The 16634-nt window shown below is 38.8% G+C and overlaps 1 protein-coding gene across 2 annotated transcripts in view; it reads left to right on the top strand.

Annotated features, from left to right (window-relative positions):
- ANKFN1 (ankyrin repeat and fibronectin type III domain containing 1) overlaps window positions 1–16634 on the top strand; it is a 66163-nt gene that overhangs the window by 48707 nt on the left and 822 nt on the right. The window contains exons 11-16 of one of the 2 annotated variants that reach the window (XM_086624066.1): window positions 1922–2137; window positions 4268–4434; window positions 5669–5819; window positions 7602–7770; window positions 11227–11393; window positions 14303–14522. In XM_086624066.1, the coding sequence (XP_086480192.1) occupies window positions 1922–2137; window positions 4268–4434; window positions 5669–5819; window positions 7602–7770; window positions 11227–11393; window positions 14303–14522 (1090 nt within the window). Of the gene's footprint in view, window positions 1–1921; window positions 2138–4267; window positions 4435–5668; window positions 5820–7601; window positions 7794–11226; window positions 11394–14302; window positions 14523–16634 lie in introns of those variants that run through there. The other variant, XM_009984646.2, reaches the window with a different exon arrangement.

Genomic DNA, 16634 nt, shown 5'->3' with positions numbered 1-16634 from the left:
GATTGTCACCGATCTGCCAACCTCTAACGGTGTGTGGCCTAATGGGATCCACCAATGGAAGCATCTCCATAAAGTTTATATGGTTGAATAGATTTTACTGAGGCAGTTAATAGACTGACTCCACAGGAATTTAGGACAGAATGGAAAAGATCAGTGACAACACAGCTGCTAAGGGACCAGATCAGTAGATTCAGAGACAGTGGGGACTGTAATTTCGCCTGTTGTTACCACACTAGACAACTAAAGCAAACAAAACACAAGTGATGGGGTGCCAAGCTAAGCAGACACAAAACTTCTTTAGTATATGAATTAGTCACATATTGATGATATTAGTAGGTTCCCCCATCCTCTGTGCTGGAATGCCATTCAGAATATATACACAGAGACACTAAAGAACTTTGTTTTCATCTAGGCACATTCTTATGTTGCAGCGATTAATATGACAACTAGATGGCTAACATCTACCTGCAATGATTTGCCCCACCTGTGGACGCATGGATTAATTCAAAATGTATACTGAAGACACCCAGTGCTAGCCAGTTATGGAGGCTAACCTCAAAAGGCAGAACAGTTTAAAAAAAGAAGAGGGGAGGTGATATATAGACATCAACAGTATCCCTGGAGAGGGATGCGTAAAGCTAAAAAAGCTGTTACGCCACATAAAGGGCAGCCACTGTGCTGACTACCAAGGGCTTATAAACAATTTAATAATATAGTTTATAAGTAAATATTGCCTGCGAAGTACAGAGAAGTAATTTCAGAGTAATCTATCTGTTTACAATGTCATTAATGTACAGCACTTCTCTAAACATACAATGTGCTACATTGTAAATCCAAGTTTTCGTCTTAAACTCCCTCCATCCCTATCCAGCTTACTGGAGATCTCTTGAGAAGTCACAAAGTAATGAGCATATTTTAAATGTCAGGCATTTTTCTTTAAGACATCTGGGAATCTCTTCAGTGGCTGGTCACTGGATTGAGTGTGTTTGCACCTATAAGCAGATGCCTTACTGTGTGAGGAAAGGGATTTTGACCAAAATATGTATTTTATGTGAAGTCTTTTAAAATTACTTTTCTTTAATCCTCACATATTTTCCTGGAGAGCTTTGCCCTGGTAGTTTGTTCATTTCTGCTGGTTTTGTCTAGCACATTCTTGGTATCTGAAGTAAAAGGAAAAGGGTCCGCATCTCTTCAAATTCTTCTGTGTTCCTTCACAAACATGCTCCACAGTTTAGCTCCAGAATTATTTACGTTCAACACAGATATGAGGGCCTCTTGCTTTTGTTGCTGAAAACAATCTGAGTAATTTGAAAACAGAGAACAGAAAATGGAGATTATAGTTAATGACTCTAACAGAAAACATTTTAAGAGTCCATTATGAATGATTTGGGGATAGAGGAAGAATTTTGTGTCATCTCTGACATTGGATTGTGGGGAGCTTAAGACAAGCACCTAGCTCTCCAGTAAGTTCAAATCAAAAGAGCCTCACTGATACCAAAGGAATCACCACCAGACCAACACCAAGTGCTTTTGAAAATTGCATCCTTTGTCTTTACATGACTGGCCAAAACCAGGAAGTTCTGTTCAAATAACTGAATTACTTTGCAGTGTTTCCTTTTACAAAGGCATTGGGTTGTAATAGTCTTCTGATGTTCTCCATTAAATGTTGGACTAAGCACTGCTGGACGCAATAACTTTGGAGGATCCACAATTCGATCCACAAACACAACCTAGGGAAAAATTTTTCCTTTTGCCACTGAATGATATGACTGTAGCGCAAGGGTTTGAGAAACACTGTGTATTTACTTTTTATTGAAGTCGATAGGACTGATGTCAGTGAGCACAAAGTTAAGTTTCAAAAAATACCACTCTCCTGATATGCGATAAATAACCTCCATTTTATAATTTCCTTGTTTTCTAGAATTTGTTGGGAACTCACAACTTAGGCAGAGTTTTTTATGAGCCAATCAAGGATCGACATGGCAATATGCTGATAGTTACTATAAGAGAAGTGGAGAGTCTTTATTCATTTTTTAATGGCAAATGGATGCAGGTATCCAAACTACAAAGCCAGAGGAAATCCCTTTCAACTCCAGAGGAGCCAACAGCATTAGACATCTTGCTTATAACAATCCAGGTAGTGCTTTGCTTCTCTTACTGTATGTTATTTGCTTTTGTAAGGCCTGTGCCAGAGCCCCAATTTTTGGAAGAGTCTTGTAGAATTTTAGGCCTTAATCCAGTGCCCAATAAAATTAATGGCAAGACTCCCATTGAAAGCAAAGACTCATTATTACTTCCAGTGGGTCTGGGATCAGATCCTTAATATGTAAAATATCCATGAGATTCTAAAGAAATTACTTCAAAGTCCTAGCAGAGAATAGTAGTTTCTATCAGTTTCGGGAAACCATGCTATAGAATTCTATTGCAAGGGATATAAAAACCTTTAAAATTCTCTGGGATGTTCTTAAGTACCTATACAGACACTTACAATTTCTACACTCCATGACATTTTTCCATCCAACCTTGAACACTAAATCTAGGTTTAAAACCTTACTCTTCTATTTAATAAACTTGTTCTATGGGGTTCAGAGTTTCTTGTAGCCTGGTATAGTTGCTAAAGAATTCTTTACTGACCATTACTAAACCTTCCTTTAATTTCTGCATAACCTGCCTCTAGACTTCACGATTAGGTAAGTACCAAGGTGAGGAGCGATCTTAGAAGTTGCTTTGCACAATCAGTTCAGTTAACATCATTGAGAGCCACGGGTTTTCAGCCCTTCAAGAGTCAGGGTATCTGCAAACTCATGTTAAACGTAGATAGTCCACATAAAGACTAATACATGTCTTCTGTAGTTAACAGCAACCTATTTCTCTCAAAATGTCAGTAGCCAATCTCTCTAAAACTCAGTTGCATGGTTACCCAAAATACTACAAGACGAATCATTGTCTTAGCCCCTTCTTTAGCACCCTCAACTAAACGATGACTGCTGTGGTTAATTTTTGAATTAGAGGCACTTTCCTGGGCAAAGACTGTGCTTTTCGTACCAGAAACTGACAGGCAATCAAAATACACATTACCAGGTTTTAGGAACGTTAAAAAATTTCCAAAAGACAATAAAACTTACCTGATCTATGTTAGATTTAATGTATTAAAATGTGTTAAAGGTGTAGAAAAATGTCAATCTGTGCAAAAGTTTTATATTAGGAAACCCAAAATACAGGCCTGATCAGATTTCCACAGAGATCCTAGTGGAAAAAATGTTCCCCTAATGGTTTACACATTCCTATCTAATGCCCACCCTTTCTTCTATTACTTGTTTAATCATCGAATGGGTATTTTGTTCATGAAGTGCTTGTGAAAATGAGGGTCTAATTGCATTGGTCAGAGCCAAGCATAGCACTGGCAGATAATTTGATGGTTCCAAGAGTAAAGGCATAACGCCAGGTGTCTTAATCCTCACCCAGTGCAGAAGAACACATTTCTCAGGATGGCAGCAGACATCATTTTTAGGACAGTTTTGGAGGACTGCTATACATAGCCTTAAAAATGTCTCCTGGCTTCAGCAAACATGTCATCATTACTAATTCCTTCTAAGCTGTATTTTATCAATAAAGATGTTTGTTCAGAAAACACAGCCATTAATTAAACTTTGCAAACCACCAACCTCCATGCTCATAGAGATCTTCCTGTTGACAGCAGGTGATACAGAACAGGTTTTTGAGAGATGAATCCTGTGACTCTACATGCATCTCCTGCATATGCAGCCCCTCCATCCCACCTTCCCCAGCTGATACCGTTTTCCCAATGCTGCTCTGCTCCGTGTACCTACACACCAAACATGAACCAGGGAACTGCTCTGGCTGAAAAATGCTCCTTTTCCTGAGTTATTTTTCAGCTGAATCAGTTCCCTGACCCAGCTCACTGCTGAAATGATCAGACAGGAGTGTGGAGGTGGCTGTTATTTAAGCTAGTTTAAATACTACAGTTGTAGAAGGTTGAAACCTCAGGGTTTTAGATCCAGCTCCTGCATGATGTGGAGAGCTTAGAGAACCTGTGTATGGCTTTAAGAAAGAATTTGTCCAAGTGCATCTGAACTCCCAGAGATTATTTATATGCTTAAGCATGTGCTTAAATGCTTTGTGAATTGGGAACACTGTTGAAACAAAAAGACGGCTGTAAAAACATTTGTTGCTTTTTGATCTCAAACTCTTCCGCTTATGTGGAAAAAAATGATATTTTTATGTAGGACTGTTTCTCTTAAAACAGGACATACTTTCCTATCACAAACGAAGTCAGCAACGCCTCCCTCCCGGCTTGTATCTGGGTTACCTTAAACTCTGCAGTTCTGTGGATCAAATCAAAGTACTTGTGTTGCAGAAGTTGCCCAATGTCCTGTGTCATGTCAAAATCCGAGACAACAGCAACGTCTCCAAGTGAGTGACTATATACATATTTACACACATATACATAGAGAGAGAATATTTTTTCTAAGTTTGAAACAACTGGTCAAATTTAAATGCTAAGGCAATTTCGCAATTGTAGGTGCAAAACTGTAGGTGCCAGCAAAGTTTGGCTCAGGTGTGAACCCTCATGGAGATGAGCACTGAACTAAACAAGTGCACCTGTGTGCTTCCAGCAACCTGAAGGCCCATCCAGAATACATACATATGAGCCCATTGGTTTCTAAGGACAGTATTCTGTGATCACTCCAATTCTGCACAGTGATAATCATCTTCCATATATCCGTTCGGAAGATCATGGCCTGCAGCCCTGATTCACCCTCTAGTGAATTTATCTGCTGGGCAAGTGCACTTATTTGTACTGCCTAGTTCTTGCCTAGTGGGCAACACATTTTACTGGCTTTTTTCTGGAGCCTTTTAATGCCATATCATTTCAGCAACCAGCTGATAATTTTGCACAAGGAAAAAAAGAACTGGATATCTATATGGATAACAAGGATATCCAGAATGTATTAGTTAATACTAACAAAAATTTTGGAAGGAGTATAAAGCCTAGTGCTTCAGAGTTTATAACAATCTCTGACTCTTGAAGTTTAAGATCAGATCTTTATTTAGGAGAAAATTGTACCACATCTATTACTCGTCTTGTAGTGAGGTTTCCTGTACTTTTTCCTTGTACTTTTGGTGCTGGCTGCTTTTCAAGACTGAACACTGGGCAGGGTGAATTAAGGATTTGATGCAAAAAGATGATTTCCATGTTTATCATGTCTAGAACGAATATATGTTGAGCAAATCAGGAAGTTCTTTGACTCCAGTGAGTACAGGAGAGTCTGTCATAGAAATTAAACTTCCTGCTAATTGTCACTGTTGTCATTTCCAATGCATGCTTTTTAAAATACTGTGGTAGATAGGGAAAGAAGTATGTGAAAAAGAAAACCTGGAGTGATTAGCTTTAGTGAAATGTTTCAAAGGCAGTTGGACTCTCAGAGGTTTGTAAGGAATGTTCAGCCTGATGTACATGTGCTGGAAAAATTAAACTTTTCAAAGTTAGATTTTTAACCACAAACAATCAAGATTGCACAAGTTTAGAATGTTTTGCTATATGAGGATTAAACTATCAACAGATCCCAAATGCACATACACTGAATTCCTGCTTGTGCACTGAACTTTTGTTATATTTCTAATTTTAACTTGACTCAACATACAGAGATGAGTGGGAATGGATCCAAACACTTTCTGGCTCAGAATCTGTGGAAAGTATGGATCATACTTCAGACTGCCCTACTCAATTGTTCTTGTATGAGCTCCAGATGGCAGTGAAAGCTCTCCTTAAACAGATCAATCTACCTCTGCATCAGGTATTTTCCTTTGTGTTATTTATCACCTTTTTAAAAACTGATTCTTAAGAACACAACTAAAAGCTACAAACTGTGTGACTGGCAAGTAGGGATTAAATATTACAGTTGCAAGAAAAGAAAAGCAGAGAAGTTTTATATTTCATTATTCTAAACGTGTATGTGGGGAACATCTTCAATAAAACAGTTGTTTTCCTGGGTATTTGAACACACATGGATTAAGAGACAAATTTTCAGTTAAACCTATTTTTGCATCTGTTGGCATGTTTGTGCAACTTCAGGCAGGTGCAAATAAGCACTTTTGCATGAAACTAGTAGTTGCGAGCACCTTTACTCAGGTGGCAAACTAAAATAGGTGTTTTTCCAGGCAAGCAGGGCAATTGGCTGCTCTTTTGGAGCCAATAGTGAGGGGGTATGAAAGGCCTGCTGAAGACACAGCATTTTGCTAATCTTTTACACAGAGATAAATGTGGCACTTCTAAAACACGTCATTCCAGACCTCCAGATTGCTGTGGGTGAGGAGAGGTATCTGGCTTCTGGCTTTACATTTAGGTACAAGAAATGCATATGTGAATAAATAAAGTCAGGGAGGGTAATCTATGATGTGAAAGATCCATGAAAAAATAAGCTAAGGAGTTTGTTTCTTGTTTACATGAATTCCATTTTATTTTGGTCTACAAGGGTAAAGAGAGCTTAAAGTAGAAGTAAATCATCTTTATATTCACTTCAAGGTCTGTTTGTGCAGCTAGAAAGATGTGGCCTTAAAATAAATTAATCTGGTTCTACATTTCTTGATTTTGAAAGGTTTAGGCTTTGCTTTTAAAAAGAAATCCATCAGTGCTGCACCTTCTAGCCTGGGAAGAGCCAAGTAAGACTCAAGTAAATCCAAAATTAAGACAGATGGTGTGCTGCCTTGTGGTCAGTCACTCTAATTCAATAGGGCTCTGTACAGGTCTCTGTGCTAGTGTATTTTCTTGGAGGTCAGAGCTTTTGTGCATCTTTTTTTTTTGAGCTAGGGACAAAAAAATATTTAAATCAATGTGCAGTATGCTCCTTAGGCTGTGTTTCCGACAAGCATTTAAGCTCATCTATTGTGCATGAGAGCCAGACATAAATGTGACCGTGCAGTTAAACAGTTGTAAACGTTTTGATGATTCAGGACCAAACTTCTATGTTAATGAACTGAATTTTTAATTCGACAGATTTATTTATGTATTTTCATTATTTTTGTGGTAAACAGAATTATGGACAGTGACACTGGTGCACACTCAGGGTAAAACGCAGTGCTGCGAACAGCAGCTCTCCAGCAGCCTCAGGCCAACTCCTGTGCGTGCCATTTTCTCTTGCTGCAGCACTTGTTAAACCTTTTCAGTGCTGTGTTGAGGGAGAGCTGCATATTTCTCTTAACCAACCCTAAATTGAATCTTAAAGGTTTTTAATTGAATCCATTTTCATGTTTTCACATAATTATGCAATCATAATCTTGAAAAGCACATGGCATGTGATCATTTTCTGCCTAATAAGAAACATAAATGTTGTTTTCAGGGGGGTTGTGCCTGTGTGTGTTGTTTTAATGTGGAACATTGCAGCTTTAAATCTTTATTTTATGTAGTGACATGAACCCACATTTAGGGGCCCCCCCTCAAATATTTATGTTTTATAAAAATTCCGAGCTTGATGTTGTGCAAATTTTCTTTAATGTTTTATATCATTTGGGGTGTTGTTTATATAAGTGCCATGTTGTAATTCTCTCCTGTTTCTTCCCCCGCGCGTGTCCCTCTACAGGCTAAGCACTTCCGTCTGTATACACAGGAGGTGTTGGAACTGGGTCACAATGTCTCCTTTCTTCTCCTGCTCCCCGCCTCAGACGACGTCTGCACTGCCCCAGGACAGAATAATCCTTACACCCCACACTCAGGATTTCTTAACCTCCCTCTTCAGATGTTTGAACTCGGTATAGTAGCTTGCTTCACCTAGAAATATTAACCCAGTCTCCTTATAATAAAATCACAAAGTTGTATCTGTTTTCCCCCTTGTCCCAGTGGAGAGCCAATAAATCACATGATGGCTTTGGCAACAACACTACCTATAACTGTGTACAAGTGAGAGAGAGCAGAGCGGTTAAAGCGTATACTGTAGCGATCGTTATTGAAATGCAAAGCATAAAGCAAAGCCCACAGTTATCCAGTATGTGTCTACATAAGCTTATTTAGAAGATGATGTTCTTTGAAAAACAGAACCAAAAAGTTACACAAAACATGGCAAGGTCGGAGCGTGAAAGGAGATGCAAAAATAATCCGTCTATATTGTCACAAGAATAATCACCAGGTTTGTGGAGGAGAATTTTTGCAGTTCCTGGTTGCAGACAGTCCTGCTCAACGTCTGACTCCCTCACAACTTTCTGAAAGGTCTGAGTGGAGTTTCCCAAGTGAGGGTCATCTTTTTCCTTTTGATTCCTGGAAAAATGCAGGATACTCAGTCCTCTTGCTGTGGTGCAGCAAAAGCCTATTGTGAAAAATACCGAAGCACTGGACTTGAATCTATTTCTTTAGGGAGCACATCCTGTGCTGTAGCAGATTCAGCCCTCTTGTTCCACTGCATTGCTGTCTGGGTAAGAATTCCCTAAAACAGAGTTTTCCAGCTGTCTCACAGAAGGCATAAGATGCTTTAGCTTCAGGGTTCTCTATTTCTCATTGCTGCTTCTTTGGTCCACAGAGAAAAGAAAGGTTCCACATAAAAGCAGCTCATAAAGACTTAATAGTTCTTTTTAGAAAGAATATTGTAAGTATGGGGACGGCTGAGCCTTACACGTTAGTCTCCTCTGTTTCCTTCTGGCCTGTAAAACTGGATATCTTTCTTTCCTCTGCCTTGGAGAAGAGAGAAAGATATGAGCCAAAACTGATGGAGTCAGTACACAAGGAACCACTACAGAATAGGTCTCTAGAGGCAACTGTGTCCTCAGTGATATCTCTCTCAGGTTATGCGATACCATTACCAGCATCATCCTATTGCCTGTATATCATTGCTAAGTGCTGTTAGAGTCACTGGTGTAGGAGAACGATGTTTAGATGTTAATGGAGGGTCTTACCAAGACTGGGTTTCTGCAGTCACAATAGATCTGTCACCTACCATCATCCACCAACACAAATTTCATGTGGATCAGGCAGGAATATACGATAGTATTTATGTCACAGCAGCCAGAGCACACAAAGTGGTGTCTGTGACAACTTCGGGTTTTTATGCTGGTTGTGGGAGGACAGATGACAGCAAAGCTGCCATAAAATTGTGAGTGGTACAGGCAGACAATACATGAGCTGCTGTAGTCTGCCAAGAAAAAGTTACCCTTTTGAAAGAAAACTAACCTAATTGAACTAGAAGAGTTAGTTCAGTGCTGTGGGTCATATGGCCATGGCTGTAGTACCCTAAAGCCAGACGACTTATCTTCTTGACATGCAACCCTGGAGTCTACAGTTAGACTCCATGTATTGAGCATATAATTTCTCCCTGTGAGAGGTGACTGCTGCATTCGCTGTGCAAATTAATGCATGAAGCATATTCATCTCTGGTGAAATTAATCTCCACAGAAGAGGTTTTGCAGACTATTTAACTCTCATTATGTGGTACACAGGCCGGGGGCAGGAGCCATTCTCACTTCTGGGACACAGTTTGCATTGGGCTGACAGAGCAATAGACACTGATGGGATGATGTGGTGCAGATAAACAGAGTAATCTCTCAAAAGGCATTCTGGGTGCAGACCTCTCTGTTTAGCAACGTTGCTGCAGTGGGAAAGCAGTTCATGGTAGAGAAAACAGTATGGAAAGCCGAATTTTACTTTTGAGTATTTTTTTAAGTAAGCAATCATCTGGCCAAAGGCAGATGACATTTCTATATGACTTATTATATATGTATCCCTGATGTTCTATAAAGTGAATGTGATTCACATCTCAAATATTAGAAGCTTCCATTCCCCATTAGCTGGTGGCTACCAACTATATAATTGCATAACCACAAAAGACTATGTTGAAGTAACATTTGTTAAAGTAACATTAAAGGGTCTGACTTAAAACCACAAAGGCTAGAAACTTCAGCACTGAAGCTGAAACCGCGGCTGTAATTCACTCAAGAGTCCACCACATATGGCATATATACTGTAAGACCACACACTATTCAGGCTCGATCCCTGCAATATCTAGGCATCACTGAGAAACCAGAAGGTAGAATTCTTTCTTTCACTATTTTTTGTGGGATTTCTGTGTTCAGATTAGGCCTTTATTGTTATGCTAATGATGTTTCTGTGATTGGATTTCTTACTTTGAGAAATTCTTCTCAATTATTCTAATCATGTTGTTCGCAAGGGACAAGTAGACATGTGACGCTGTTTTTATTTCTTTTTTAATATCTATAAGAATAATTCATGCAATTTACACTTGAAACACCCTGAAAAACATCATGCCACAATCCAGACAAGCAGCAGTAGTGAGCCAACTGGCATTTGCTGCTCTAACAAGATCAGGCTGTATGCTTGCATTTACTGAGGCACCAATGAATGAGGGAGTATTTCTGAAAACTTGTTTTCCCTCAGCAAGTTTCCGTATGTCTGTACTGCAGTTCATAGAGATAACTGGAAGTTTTGCCTGAGCAGTTGCAGGTTCTGCAATAATGTAGCTTTAAGAGGTCAGGTAAATAAATATTTGTGAAGCTCCATAGCACTGCAGCTGTTCTGCCTCTGTTGTCTGGTTACTCTTCTAGAGGCAGCTCAGATCTCTCTGCTACTCCAAAGCCAAATTACACAAAGCAAGAGGTCATGTCTGAACTTTCTGTGTTACTGTCCTGCATGAGAGTTCAGAGGGTGATGTGTGTGATAACACCTACAAGAGTTTTAATTGTTCCACCCAAACTGTGAGATCACTGAAATGCTTTTACTGCTGAGTCGTTTACGTGGAAGTTACTGATTTAAGCCAGCCTAGCCCAAGGGAAAGTTATCATTCTTCGAAATGATGCTTTCTTTCTGAAACACTCAATTAAAAAAAAATAAAAGATGAGTTCTATTTTCCAGTCATGTCACTACTTTCTTGATAAAAGAAATGATGAGCTATAAAAGCCTCAGAAACAGCCTTTCTGATTAAAGCTATCAAGGGAAAGATAGCCTCTGGAGTTGCATACTAAGGACCTGATTATCCCTTCACTTAGATATAAATTAGAAATGACTCTCTTGAAATCAGTGAAGGTAAAGAGTAAATCCAGTGAAATAAGAGGAGAATTAGAGCCTGCATTATTTATTTCTAGCTTAAAGTAACCCATCCAGAGTTAGTAATTATATTTAATAAAATTTGTGTTCTGAAAGCTAAAGATTTCATATTTCATAAGCAGAATATAACAATGTTTCCTTTGCGCTTGGTCTTTTCACAGTTCATTTTTGCTGTTACAAGGAAAAATTTATAAGCCTGTATTGCCGCCTTTCTGCTGTCATAGAGCTGGACTCTCTGAAAACCCAGCAATCCCTAAGGGAAGCAATTTCAGACAGTGAAGTCGCTGCAGCCAAACAAAGGCACCAGCAAGTTATAGACTACATACAGGTAATAGTCTGTTTCTGACTATTCCAAGGAGATTTTAAGGTGGCTTTCTTAAAAATTGCATAGGGCTGTAATTTGAAATCTAAATGGAGAATTATTCACAGACATCATAAAAAGAGCAGTTGTATCAAAAGTGCAATTCTGTTTTTATGAAATTCAAACCCAGAACATGATTTCCTTAGTTGTTGCTTTTATACAAGGATTTTTATGGGTAAAATCAAATGACAGTTATACTAGACTGTTATAAAGCAATGTGTCAGTCTGCTTGTAAAACTCACTCCCATCTAATGTGAGGTAAGCTAGTACCATGCTTGGGCATTCGTTTGTATAATAGTTTGTCTTTGTGAATTAAGGATGTTTTTCACCATGATAAGTGGTCGATTAAAAAAAATTAAAATGAAAATTCAGACTAGGTTGTGAAGACAATCTTCATCAACAATATCACAGTGAAGAAAGCAGCTCTGCCTTGAAGATGGCAAGCTAGACCCAAAAGCATCTGTAAGTCTGACCGGAACCATGCACTGATACTGCTTCGTTCCCATAGTGCAGAAGGATCACAAATGTTATCATACTCGCCTAATTGCTTATTCCCTGTCTCTCACACTGATTTTCCTGTACTGTTCCCAGATCAGGACTTTGCCTACTCAACTCTGGGGTCTTTGAACTACACCCCCTTGTGCAGCATAGCAAGGCCTGTCCTTTTGCAAACCATTTTGGCAATTGGTTATTTAGAGATAAAATTCATGACCTTTGCAGAGTGCATCAATGGACATGGAGGGTCTGTCTTTCTACAAGTGAGGTGCAGATAAATGTACAACTCTATGTTCTTGATATTCAAGCAACCTTCTGTTGGAATAGGGGCCAAGACATCCATTTACCTCATTGATAATATGTTTGGCCTTCCATAATTATGAACAAGATGATAGTATTTATGAACAAGACGGTAATATTTATTCCTCTCTGCTCTGAATTCAGATCCCTGTTGCCACGTTGACTTCGGAGCTTTTGGCAATCTGCAGGGGGGCAGAGAGGAATGCTCCATTGCACTTTCACCACTCAGTCATCTTCTTCCTTCTCATCTTCCCATTCTCACAATCAGAAAATGTAGTTTTTTCCCAGTGTGCAGGAGAATTTGGAAAATGTTTATCCTTCACATCAAAAATATGTATATTAATATGTAGGCACTGTATAGACAGTTCTGTGTTCTTCTTCTCCAAAGTGTTTGAGTCACATATATATGCTGGGAAATTATGAGAAATCATTTTAAACTTCGGTGTTTTATGTTGAATTATTGTGACAGTGTATTAGCCTTGTCAGGTTCCCTCTCAAATGAAAACCAGCTGTATTCCACCTATTGGCAAAAATATCTCAGCCCACCACATACCGCAATCTTCAGTGGTGACCACAAAACCGCAAGAGCATTTGTGTGATCCTAGATCTAAGACAGTGTTGAAGTTACTACACAAACCAAACATTGTAAAGAGCAAGGGAGTCTATATAAATGCAGTTCTGAAAAGGAGTCAGAGTGCAACTGAAAAGTAAAAATTAAAAACAAACAAACAAACAAACAAAACACACCACAAAAAAAAAACCACACAACAGATAAGGTACTTGGAGTCTTTACCAGAACGTTACTAAACTGCATGCAGTACGATTTTTGTTTGGGGTTGAGGGAGAATCATAGAAAGGAAATATAAAACCTCCAAAATCCAATAGGTGAGGCATTTGCTAACTGGCATTCTCTTCATGGAGCTACACTGAAGACTTGAAATGATGTAGGATTATGAATTAATCTCTGAACAATTTGCTATTCTTATCAGTGTATATTCTTAGCTCAAATTAACTCAGTGGCAAGGCTTGCAATGACATCATTGGAGTCGGGATTTCACCTTTGCATAAAAATGGCCATACTAGGTCAAAACAAAGATCCATCTGTCCAGCTATCCTTTCTCCAGCATGTCTCATCAAGAACTACCCTAGGTAATCTGGCATCTACAGTATCCTTTGGCAATAAATTTCACACTTTGAATGTGCATTTTGTGAAGAAGTATCTCCAGCTAAGAGTATGTGCTGGAGAACTCAGAATATTATACTCACAGCTACTATCTTTTGCTGGTTGCAGCAACATTTGCTCAGTCATCAAAGATCTTCAATTCCTTGAAGATGTTAAAAGCGTTCCATTACCAAAAGACTCTCAAGACCCACATTAAACAGCATCTTTCCCCTTTGCATAGATACTTAACGCTATATCCTGCTATTGATTTAGGCACTTGTCTCTTATTGCCATCAACAGGCATGTGTTAGAATTGTCTTAGTGTAGATTTATACTACTAAAATGCATACAGACCAAAATGATGATAAAGGAGAAACCTGCAGTTTGGCTCGTAGCTGTGCTTCAACCCTCCATGTATGAATATTCTTCCACATGTATGTATACTCTTCTTCTGTTAAAAACTCAGATCAGGTTTGACCTGAGCACTCTGCTTTTGAACATAATCCTGAGTTTGCAAGGATGCTCAAGAAGTCTTGCTTTCATTCCAGTACAGAATGAAAAAGCTTTCAAGTGTGCTACAAAATTGATCAAATTTTATGCTCCATCAAAAGACAATTTTCATTTTCTTTCCATGTCAGAGTTTAGGCCTGGATTCACCTCTCCTAACTACAGCTTCTTAATTGAGGTACTGAATTGGAGAGTCTGGTGGCCCCAAGAAGCCTCTGCAGTGGTGGAGGAGAACAAGCACCTAACCAAAGGCAGTTCAGACCACTTTAATCTGAAGTGTCCTGTCAGGGGATCCTCCTTCTCTCTGTTGGCGGTGACTACATACCTACTTGGGCACTTGAAGAAGGTACACACTTAGGTAAAATTAATATACAGTCTTAACCGTACTTTTTCACCACTTTTTTCTCTACAGCAAATTGATGAGATCTGGAGGGAAACAAGGTGGATCACAGAAGCACTGCAGTATGCAAGATACAAGCAGCCAGCAGCTGGCCTGCCCATAAAGAAGCTTGTGGATCTTTCAGAAGAACAGTCTCAAAAGAAAATCAGTTCAACCTCTTCACATCTAGATTGTCTTCCTTCACCTCCAGCTTCACCTGAGGCTAGAATCCAGAGGAGAAAAGCTGTGAGTGGTAAGAGAATTTTTCTTTGTTCATCAAGTGAAATCTTTGAACTCATTTTAATTATATTGGATTTTGTATGTCTTTTTATAAAAGCAGTAAATTTTTCTTATACCTCCCAAGGTATTTTAACAATCATTTTACCAGTCATTTGCCCTGCAATATTCTGAGAACCTTCTACAACCTTTACAATTATTTTTTGTTTCAACTACTCAGAATAATTGCTCATCATCAGCCAAATTTGTCACCTCACTCTTCCAGATCAATTAATCAACCGGTTGGAAGGGACAAGTGCTATCACTGACTTCCCTATGACGTCCAGTAAAATCCATCCATAGTGAAAGCTGACTACTTCATTTGTTGCCTACGCCAACAGTCTGCTATTAATATACGGAGAGGGCTTTCTCTTTATCTCAATCACAGCTTCATTGCTTCAGAACCTGTGGCAAAGAATCTGTCAAAAGCTCTTCAGAAATCTAAGGATGCCTGTGTATTAATTGTGCACGTGTTCAGAGTTTGGTGAGACATGAGTTACTAAGCAAAAGCTATTGACCCTTTCTCATCACTCATGTATCTATCTATTCTTCACCATAGTTTCTAATAATTTGTCAAGAATCTGTGTCAGACTCTTCCATAGCCTCTGTTTGTCACCTTCTGTTTCTCTGGTATTACAGCTGTTTTCTTTCCATGCTTTGACTGTTCCTCTGCTTTGGAGCAATTCTTTCTCATGCTCCTCTTGCTTTGTTTTGATAAAGCAAATTTTAGTGCAAATAGTCCAGATTGATTTAACAGTCGTTTTCACATACCTCAGTGCTCCCAGTGTTTTAGATAAGCACTTCAAAACACAGAATTACACAAACAAATACCCACTTAATTGACCATTATTGCTTCTCTGAACAGCTGGAAAATTAAACTGATGAAAGAAATGGATCACAGCAAATAAAGATGAAGCAAATTAAACAGTAACACCTAATTTGCTAACAGAATAAGGACTTTGGAGAAAAATGTGAACCGTCATTCTGTTGAGCTGTCTTTAAGCAACAAGTAAATGAAACCGTAGAAACAAAAGCAACAGATGCTGTGGTAAACAACTGCCATGTCCATTTTGGTAATAAGGATTTGTTTTTTCAAATTGGCAGTTTTATATAGTTAAGAAAAATGAATAAATCTACTCTGATTAGATTAGGTTAAAAGAAAATAAACCCAAAGACGATGGTGCTTTGATTCGCTCCATTACACAGTGGTGTTCCTCCTTAGCATCTCTCCCTGAGCTAATTTTTTCCCTGTATTACAGACCATGAGTGCAGAATAATCCTTAGCTCTGGGATCATGTAACCTAGAGCATTATATTGTCCTGAATGGCTCGATTCATTGTTGCTGTGCTATATGATAATTTACACTAGGTCAAAGTGAATAGTCAGCACTGTATAAAATTTACATTTTTCCAACACAAACTATGCAGGGCGGTGGAGCATCATTCCATTCTATCACACATGCCACTATTTATTATGTTATTGATCCTTCTGTAGCCAAAAGACAGCAGTGATTTCAGTGCCAGTGGGAGCTTTGGTCAACAAATTCACATTTGAATTAATCATGTCTGGTTTGGATTTGAGCATATATAATGCACTTGATGGGAGAAAGGGTAGGTTTTTTTCATCTGCCTCCATGCCTTGCCTCAAGCCTCTTGCACATACGTACAGTTGCACCTTACTCACAGTTACAGAGGTATAAATCTGGAGTAACTCAGCTAACATCTTAATAAAAACAGAACCTGGATTACAGTTTTCCTCTCTCCCAAATCTCCATCTCTATGAAATTTGGTGAAAACAAGATAAAAGAAAACAGATTCTTTCAGAACTTAGTCCCAATACAAATTCAAGTTCTTCCCCGTACTTAATATAATAAATGAATCCTTTTTGGTTTTCCTAATTCTGCCACCATGTCTCTAACACATCTGTAAAGTAAATCCTCCCAGAGTACTGTCTTTGCTGTCACCTAGGCCCATGGGCAGTTCCACAGAGGAGACACACATGCATTTCCACAATCATAGATTTGATTCTAAATTAAGGCAAAAAATATATAAATGACAGTTAAGCAATTTCTCTCCTGTACTTGTCTTCT

Source organism: Tauraco erythrolophus, chromosome 20 (assembly GCF_009769465.1).
Source record: "Tauraco erythrolophus isolate bTauEry1 chromosome 20, bTauEry1.pri, whole genome shotgun sequence".
NCBI lineage: Eukaryota > Metazoa > Chordata > Aves > Musophagiformes > Musophagidae > Tauraco > Tauraco erythrolophus.
Note: the sequence above shows the minus strand (reverse complement) of the source record. Positions and strands in the feature narration are given on the sequence as shown.